General features: G+C 35.1%; 1 protein-coding gene and 1 long non-coding RNA gene across 2 annotated transcripts in view; both read right to left on the bottom strand.

Moving 5' to 3' along the window:
* Positions 1-410: 410 nt before the first annotated feature.
* The window catches only part of LOC145722287 (rab GTPase-activating protein 1-like), a 90,849-nt gene continuing 81,189 nt past the window's right edge, over positions 411-10,070 (bottom strand). The window contains exons 5-7 of the mRNA XM_081824641.1: positions 9,504-9,678; positions 1,841-1,998; positions 411-636 (exon numbers count right to left, since the gene is read on the bottom strand). Coding sequence (XP_081680767.1) covers positions 522-636; positions 1,841-1,998; positions 9,504-9,678 — 448 coding nt within the window. The 3' untranslated portion in view covers positions 411-521. The remainder of the gene's footprint in view (positions 637-1,840; positions 1,999-9,503; positions 9,679-10,070) is intronic.
* Positions 4,019-9,497, bottom strand: LOC145722288 (uncharacterized). The gene is made up of 2 exons (XR_014146432.1): positions 7,354-9,497; positions 4,019-6,299 (listed from the first exon to the last, which is right to left on the bottom strand). It is a non-coding gene; the product is annotated as an uncharacterized LOC145722288 (long non-coding RNA).

Below are 10,070 nucleotides of genomic sequence, written 5' to 3'. Positions count from 1 at the left end.
TCTTTGTTTATAGTACCTTTTGTCCTACAAGATTTTGTTTTTATATGATCAAATATTAGCATAAATACATAAATGCATACACATGTATGTGTGTATATATATATATGTGTGTGTGCTTATATATATAAAAGATATGTATCTACCTTTTTTTAAGCCCCTGAGATCCCAGTAACTAAATGTACTTTTTAATTATCAAAGATGATTGAGAATTTAAGGTATTTGTCCTACACATAAATAAGGACAGCAGGAAAAAGGGATGTAACTAAACAGGGTTGAAGCAGTTATTACTAGGGGGAAAAAAATTCACGTTTATTTCATCCATCAATTTAGATTTTCAATGAACCAGTTACATCTAACTTATTTAAGTGGACAGAGCATTGTGAGTCCCATTCTCATTTTTAAACGGAGAACCTGAAGTATGGTGAAAAGCCACAGTGAGTAACACAGCTGAGATTCAGTAGTCTCTTGAAACACAACAGCAATGTCATACAAGTTTTTGGTAGCATTTAGTAACAAGCTGCTTACCTTTCAATAGCCAATTCTTTGTTAGAAAGTTGCTGCACTGTAATCACAACCTTCTTCTCTATTCCTTGTTTTAATTTGAAATAAAATTTGTCTCTATCCTTAGGCACAGGACTGAAATATGCAAAAAGAACAGAAATTATCAGTACAATAACACAATAAAATAATCTACTCCAAGGTTAGAATCTATTCTGAGGTTCAAATGAGACAAAACCCTTATTCTTAAGGTGCTCTAAACTCTCATCTTGTCGGAGCCGCTAACTACAAATTTTATAGCCAGAAAAACAAAGTCACTAATTAATTTTTAAATTGGATTTATAAGGGCCTTATACTTTATCTCTAACAGAGGTTAAAACCAAGATTCTTTAAATGACATCATTTCAATTTCAGATTTTAAATTTAACAAATTTAGGGATGTAGATTTAATTATTTTTTAAGACTCACTATTCTGGTTTAGCTGGCTGTGTGGTTTTAAGAGCCTTTAACACACTAAAACCCAAGGCAAAACAAAGTGAGAAGAGTTTGCTTTTAAACATCTACAATTTGAGATAACTGTAACATACTCAAGTAAATATAAAGATGGACAAAGAGATATGGATCAGGGACAACTTCAATTTTAGCCTAGGCCAGACTGACTATTCTTAAGAATTAAGACAATAAATGTCTAAAATATAGTTTGTTTTATCTGAAAAGAGAAAATACCTTGAACAACTTATCTAAGACTCAATGTCTGTATCTATTTAAAAACAGACAAAATATCTACCTAATAATTATTGTTAGAATGAAAGGCACATAAATGATCATTAAAGAGCATAACAGTGCCCTATAAGATTACTTGTATAATCTTCTAAATATACAACAGAAGAAAATGGTTAATTAAATGATCAAACCACCCAACACACTATTGATACCACTGAAAATGATTTTGATTAAGAACATTTTAATGGAAAAATTCTTACATAATGAAGTCAAAAGAAAAAAATTATGTATATACAAGTATATAAAAATATCCCTTAGAAATAAACAAAGGGAATAAATCAAATATTAAAAGTGGTTGTGACTGACAAAACTATACCTTTTTATTCTTTTATTATTTTACATTTTTCTATAATAAATATTATTCTTAAATACTGAGAAAATTATTTATATAAAATATCTGAAAGCATGAGAATAATGAAACATATTCATTCACCTGCCAAATATTTCTTTATCATGTTAAAGCTTTATACCAACACTGTATAGCTTCTGGAAGCTTTATATTAGCCACTACTATATTTCAGGCACAATATCAATTTTTATTCTTCCCAAACAACCTCACCTAAAGTTTCCTTTTCCATCATCTTCTTTTACCTCCAAGGAGACACTGAAGGTAAACACGTCACTGTCAGGAGTAGGAATAACCGAGTCTTTAACATCAGACACTTGTCTGGAAGAACGTTTGAATGCTGTACAGAAACTATATAAAATTCTGCTTACCTAAAAGAATAAAAATGGAAATGCCATTAGGCAAAGGTTTTAACCGCATTTTGATACCCCCCTCTCCTAATTCTTGAATCTATAACTTTCCATGGTCACAATTTACTTTAGCAGACATAATCTAAGCATACATTTATATAAGCTTATATTTATGTATTTATATATTTATGTTTATATATATTATACATAATATACATTTTATATACAGTTTGCTTCTTCCAACTCTAGTATTTAAACATGGTAATAAAGAGGTTTAATTGAAGTTCACTAAAGGAGCTGTATTTATTTATAGATGTTTCTAGGTCTCAGAATATACCATATTGCAATAAATGAATCCTAAGATAATCATCAGAATGGTGCTGGCTTCTAACTCTTCCCAATGAACACACAAAACAAGGTGTTAACCTAAGTTCTCAATTTCTCTTTTCACTTCCCTCAGCTTCCGAGAGCTAGATAGTGAGGCACAGAATAAAGTAAATACTGGTTGTAGCAATAAGCTTACATGGTAATGTGATTTAAAGAGATTCAAGTGCTGTTACTCAATGTTGCTGTGGTGTAAATGTGCTACAGGATTCCCAGCTGAAATGATCTATTTATTAGTGCTACGCCACCCTGGTGACTACTAGAAGAATATATATATCAATGGCTTATACTCATTCCCTAAAGCGGAAAAAGACTCTAGATCCCCCACCCTTTTAGAAGTTATTCTCTTCCTTGGCTCCAAAAGAAGAATCACACCATCTCAAAATTGTAAGCTTGAAGCACAAAATTCCAAATTTCTCAGGCCACCCATGGGTTGAACAATGAAACCAAGATGAAGTAAGAGTTTAACAAAGGTCATACATATTCTCACACTGGGAGATACAAGACACTTCTCTAAATATGAACAAACCCTTCCCTTTAGATAAAGTGAATTCAAATTATTCGCTGAATTATGTGAGTTTCAGACTGTAATATTTTGTCATTTGCTTGAAATGACCACTTACAACAACAGAATTTCTTAAAGCATGGGGTCTTTCATTTTTCTGTTTTTGTGATGTTCATATATTCTGCCTTTTCTCATATATAGTCTATCACATTCAAAAATAAGTGGTCCTCAAGCTTCCCATAGCCACACTTACATCTATTAATCAATGATTACCCTAAACTGCCTTTCCATTGCCAAATTAAGTTTAACTAACTGACTTACACACTTTTAACTGTATAAGAATGTTGCCTGCCAGCCTGAAGTTCACATCCAGCAGAAGCATATTTGTACCACAGTGCTTATAAAATTTTTAAAAATATTTTAATGTGGGGCGCCTGGGTGGCTCAGTCATTAAGCGTCTGCCTTCGGCTCAGGTCATGACCCCGGGGTCCTGGGATCAAGCCCCGCATCAGGCTCCCTGCTCAGCGGGAAGCCTGCTTCTCCCTTTCCCACTCCCCCTGCTTGTGTTCCCTTTCTTACTGTGTCTCTGTCAAATAAATAAAATCTTAAAATATATATATATATTTTAATGTGTTACCCAATTATAATTTTATGTAAATGAGTAAAAACAACAAAAGCAACAAAGGACTGATAAAATCCTCCCGCTTCAAATCTTACACAATTAAGATGATGAATTCACACATTAATTTAATAAATATTTTTTGAGTGCCCTCTGTATACTTAGTATTATTCTAGGTGCTAGGGATGTAAGCAGTGAACATGGTGCTTACATTCCAGCATATGTAAGCTTAATGTGCTTCGGGTAGGTAAGAAGGAATCATTAGGTAAAGCCAAAAGCAGAAATATTTAGCCTCAAATGGATACTTACTTGATTTAGCTCAATAATTTAAGTGTTAGAAAAGAAAACAGAAGCAAAGAACACACTAGAAATAAGCCATTGAAGAGTATGACTCAAGGTAAAGTGTAAATAGGAAACTTAAACTACTTTTAGTTGAGCACGCCCCACTTCCTAACATCAAATAAAATGTAAAGTCTATGGTTTACTTTTTACACATTGCACTTGAGCATATTTTTAAGAGAACATTATGTGTGAATACAGAGGAATACCTGTAGATAAGTACATTAGCAGAGTCAAACCCCAGCCATATTTATTCTTTCCTCTCCTCTCCCATATGTCCTTCTAACTATTTCATTTTCTTTAAGTCAGAGCTAGCAGCAAGCCTGCCACATCAGGCCACACCAAAAAAGTCAAGGAGTTTGGCAAATTCTAAAGTAGACAGCAAGGCTCAGCAATTTCTCTTTAAAAAGGTTTTTAAGTATATGAGGCTGAGCCAGAGTAGTTAAGGATGATGGGGGAGGGGGGGAGGAATCAGAATACACTTTTCTTTTTTTGGAGGTAGGACACAACAGTACATTAACAGCAATCAAACTGCATTTAATCCTCACTGTGTCTTACAGTTGCTACTCCCAACAACAAGGATAAAATCATTTGTGAATTTCTAGAGTCTATGAATAGCTGGAATGGTGACCCAAGGTAGGGTATCTTCAGGAACAAGGATTATCAATGTCTACAGTTACTGAAACAAACTGGGTAACCAATTACACCATGAAAAGAATATTAAAAACATACACCATGGTAAACATTTCTATACATGTCACACTATTAAACGCGCACGCACACACTCACACAAATAATCTAGAATAGGCATATTCTTTGAAGAAGCTTTATTGACAAATAATATAGTACAATTTTCCCCAGAAGGCTATACCCATAGAAACTACTAATTAAACACAAAAGTATCTGTTGGGGTTGTTTATTATGAGAGACAGGAGGAGAGCACATGTAGATATGTGGAAAGGAGATACACCAAAACCTTAACTCTGGTGGAATTTTAAGTAACTTCTATTTTCTTCTTTATTTCAGTACTTTCCAAATTCTCAAGTATGTATTACACGTAAATACTCCAGAAAAATGGTATTAAACAAAAAGGTATTTACTTAAAATAAATGACATAGCTAATTTTTCCAAGAGAAAGCCTTTTCGTTAATATTGGTGAAAGATAACTGACTCTTTTAAAAATACCATGTATCAAGAAAATGTTCACCCAAGAAATAGATGTAGAAAAATCATTCTATAAAGCTCATCCTGAAAGATAATGTGTTAAATTTTTAGAAACAAATTATTCAAATATATTACTCACTGAAAGGAACTAAAATAAGCATATCATACAAGAAACTTTTTTTAAGGTATATTTATTTGAAAGAGAGAGAAAGAGACCATGCGGGGGGGGGGCGGGGCGCGGGGCAGAGGGAGAGAAACTCAAGCAGACTCCCTGCTGAGCGCAGAGCCCCACAGGAGGTTCCATCTCAGGACCCTGAGATCATGACCTGAGCCAAAATCAAGAAGCAGACGCTTAACCAACTGAGCCACCCGGGCACCCCTCATACAAGAAACTTTTAAAAAATTATAAAAATAAATTTATTTATGGAAAACACTAGTAACATAACTTCAGAATTAATTTCCAAAATAAGGCGTTTTGCTAAAATGCCATCTCAATACATATGTTTAGAAATAATATTTTCCCATACAAGGAATAAGGTTTCTCTTACACAGTGACATTTCAGCAACCCCCCCCTTCCTTCCCCAAAAAGACAGTGCATTAAGAATGAAGATCTTCCCAATGATACCCTTGATATCTACCATGAAATACCTCTGAATGCCTTTAACACCAGATAATAACCATGCTTCTAAAATGTAACACTGAGAATTGCTAGTAATGGATAAGTATGTTAAAATATACAAACAACAAACATCAAATCTGTTTTGAGGAAACTAGTTACACTGACTTAATAAATTCTGAAAGGCAGTCAACTAAGCCTTTTAAAAATATCTTTACAAACAGTTTTGTACAATGTATCCATAAAGATGCAAGAGGGTATATGTCTCCCTGGCTTTTTTCACTATGCTTTTGGATATTTTGTTTGTCTGCAATTCTTCAGCAGAAACAGTACATCACTTTCCCTGAACAAAATCATCGGTATCAAGAGACCTCGGGTTGGATTCCCCGACTCTTGCCATAGGTAATCGAGATCCACTCCAGCAGAGCCCTACAGATGAACCTCCAGGGTCTATCAAGTCAAATGTATTCTAACCCTTCTGTGGGAACACCTAATCCTTATGCCAGGTCCCACAGAGCTATGACCTTCACTGGCGTCCCCCTAACACTACCAGTGCCTGCTGCTTGTGGGATTTTAGGGTGAAATAATAGCAGGACAGTGACAGTGGGTCGTGGCAGCCATGCAGCTACTCCCGCTTGAAGTTGCGATGTCTTCTTGCTTTTAACAGACAAACTTCAGATCTCATCCGGGCACTCTGCAAACAATGGAAAACAAGTAAGTTAGTAACATTGCTGCACAGTACATATTTAGGCAATAAGAATGTCCGTTACCTGTTCCTGAACTATTTTTGCCAATTGTTTGTGCCCATCAAGAGGGACCCAGAAACTAAGGACTAAAGCTCTGCCTTCACCACAGAACAAGAAACCCAGGAACCAGATAATGAGACAACCAGTAAGTGCATCTAAAGACTTCAGATTAATTAAAATGGGTCATTATTTTTTGAGGGGAAAGAGGAAGATGGACATCCTCTGTATAAGGCATGGGTAAAACCCAAAGATGGGTAGAATGTAAACTATATGAATGCTAAATGCCTTTATAAAACATAATGAAAAAAATCCATATTTGCTATTTATAATATTTAAGCAACAGGAAAGTTGTTACTGAAAATTATATGGGTATTCAGAGTCAGAGACTTCCATTTGAAACCCAGCTCTATTGTATATTCTCTTAGCCTTGGGATAAACAAAGGGTAACCATACAATTTATCAGCCAAACCGGAAACCTTCTGAGAATAAGATGGAGTGCTACTAATAATATACCTGGACAACAGACATAAACTAGAACTGCTCCAGGCAGACGAGATCACTAATAAAAATAAATACTATCTATATCATAGAGATTTTATGAATGTCAAGAAAATGCTTAGCACAGTGCCTGGCATAAGCTCTACATTTATACTGGTTATTTTTTTCATTTAGAAATATCTCTCATAATGAAGTTTAATGACAAATGTATGTATTTCTCCTTCAAATAATGAATTTTGCCACCAATGCCCCATAATGGAACACTTCCAAAAATGTACTCTAAAAAAAATTAAATACATGGACATCACTTTCTCATAACCTTCAATATACCAAATATCCGCTCTAGAAATACAGTACTATTTAAGACCATATCCAAAATGGTCAGGCTGAGAATTCCCCCACAGCTTTGTCCACTGCTTACCCACTATTAAAGCTCTCAAAAATGACACACAGTTCCCTCACCCATAAATAAGAGGATGCTATAATCCAAAAAGAGTTTCATACCGTCATAATTATGAAAAATGCTTGCAAGCCAGGTCCCCTTTCCATTTCCTTCTGCAGTAGTGTTTCTACCTCTCCAAGCAGGAGGTTCTCCAAGTCTTCAAAGTTCATTTCCTTCAAAGTTCCTTCCGTCCTTCAAATTTCATTGTTGTTAAGCGCCAATTACCCAGAAACCACACAGGTGTGTTAAATGCTGTCAACATGAAATGCCAGGACTCTACCCTCTGCTTCCTCACTTCTGTAGTGGAGTTGTAAGGATCAGAAATAGACCCCTTCATTCACAAACACACAGATACTCTTTCAACATATATTCACTGCCTCCTAAGTGCCAGGCACACTTGTACTCATTCACTCTCCTATCACACCTTTGACCAGACAGTATATACATAAATATAGAAATGTTAGCATGAAACAGATTCAGATGTATTTTTTAAAAACAAAAAAAAACTAACTTGAACTTCTTATACAGACATGGGTTCTGGCTCATATGGCTACAATCTAAAGTATGAGTGTCTATGCATGTTCATTTTAGTATAAATAAAATTAGTCACCAGGGCATAAGAACTGACCTATCCCTCATGCTTAGTATCAAACACACAGAAATATACATTTCTCTGAGTTCCCATGTTGTGGCCAGAAATAAACTCTTAGAAGTCCTGTTAATACAATGGTTTGTTTGTTTCATGGTAAACAGAAAATAGAATAGCTGTTTTTAGCATTTCCTGCTGACAATTTATATTTCCAAAAGCAAACACACCTTAGCTTTGCCCATCCAAGCAAATTTATTAATGCCTTTAAAATGGTTTTAAGCACTGAAGTTCTAAAAGTACAACCTAGGGGCACCTGGGTGGCTCAGTCGGTTAAGTGTCTGCCTTCGGCTCAGGTCATGATCCCAGGGTCCTGGGATCGAGCCCCACATCAGGCTCCCTGCTCGGTGGGAAGCCTGCTTCTCCCTTTCCCACTCCCCCTGCTTGTGTTCCCTCTCTCGCTGTCTCTCTCTCTCTGTCAAATAAATAAATAAATAAAATCTTTAAAAAAATAAATAAAAGTACAACCTAATTACACTTGAAACTAATGCTGCATGTTAACTATACTGGAATTTTTTTTTAAGTTTTTGTATTTATTTAAGTAATCTCTACACCAAACGTGGGGCTCAAACTCACAACCCTGAGATCAAGAGCTGTACATTCTACAGACTGAGCCAGCCAGGCACCCCAACTATACTGGAATTTTTTTTTTAAAGTGCAATCTATTTTTAATTTGGAGAGAATCCAACAAATACAGAAAAGAAGGCAATTTCTCCATGTATTTAACCACCACTTCTCCAGTCTCAGAATAAACCAGTTAGTAATTACTAAGAGGAACATAACTAGCATCTTCAAAAAACTACAAGTTGATACCCCTGCTATAGGTGAGATTTGTATTTTTTCTAAAGATTTTATTTATTTATTTGACAGAGAGAGAGAGCATGCACGCACAAGCAGGGAGAGCAGGAGAGGGAGAAGCAGGCTCCCCGCTCAGCAGGGAGCCTGACCTGGGGCTCAATCTCAGGACCCTGGGATCGTGACCTGAGCTGAAGGTATACGCTTAACTGAATGAGCCACCCAGGCACCCCGAGATTTGTACTTTTAATTAGGCCAGTTCCATAGAGCAAAAGTCATCCTCTGAGGAATGAACATAACAAATAATCAGTGAAAACCACAGATTTCATGAAGCAATCTTAGTCCAATATCTACATGAAAGCAATATGCAACCATCAGTCCAGCAGAAAACATGTTTTGTTATAGATGCTTTTTAAAAAGTCACATGGACCAATCAACTTGGGAAAAATAACCAAAAGAGGCCCTTTCTAAGCCTGAGCAATTACTACCATGGTAGGGTAGGAGGAGAGCTCTTCAAGTAGGATTTTTCTGTTACATCTGTTAAGCTGAGAGTGCCCTACCTATGATACCACTTCAATGCACAGTTATCAGATTTAGTTTTCCATATTTAGTTCTATGCCATTAAATATTAACTTTCTCTTTAGAAATCTCCAAATTTATGTAATAGAGTATATAGTGATACATAATAATTTATACAACAGTGAAACTAGGGTTCAAAAATATTACCCTAATTCATCTTGATAGCAAATTGCTACAATATATTATACTTACAGCCTCTTTAATTTCACAAGAGAAAACATGTATCTGAAATTCTTCTGAACCATGGGAACTCTCTGTAAATGCAAAGCAATTGCTCTCTGTTGTCCCATCATGTCCACGTGCACAGAATAACACCTTATAGATCGGAAAAGAAGCTAACTCCAGATTGTTGGATTGGTCTATAATTCTACAGAAAAGTAATAAAAAATAAAACAAAATATTAACTATCAAAGAACAAAAGCAAACAGTTCTATTATACTAATGACATATATACATAATTATCTTAAAATCACAAAAACTGGTTATAATAATGTATTAAAATATTTTGCTATGTTTGTGTATATATGTATATGTGTGTATATACGTACAGATATACGTATTTATACACATACACACACACACAAATTCTTCAACTTCTTTTAACAATTACTTAATTTTTGTATCTCCTATGATGCTATTCATTTACTGCCAAATCCAAGTATACATTACCTGGTAAAATCTATGTCACCCATCCCTAATTGCTAGCCTTGTTCTGCCATGGTATTCATTTCTATTTACAACAACACCTGTAAGTTTATC

Source organism: Leptonychotes weddellii, chromosome 6, assembly GCF_054177405.1.
Source record: "Leptonychotes weddellii isolate Sample4059 chromosome 6, ASM5417740v2, whole genome shotgun sequence".
Classification (NCBI taxonomy): domain Eukaryota; kingdom Metazoa; phylum Chordata; class Mammalia; order Carnivora; family Phocidae; genus Leptonychotes; species Leptonychotes weddellii.
This window is presented reverse-complemented; position numbering and strand designations above follow the sequence as displayed.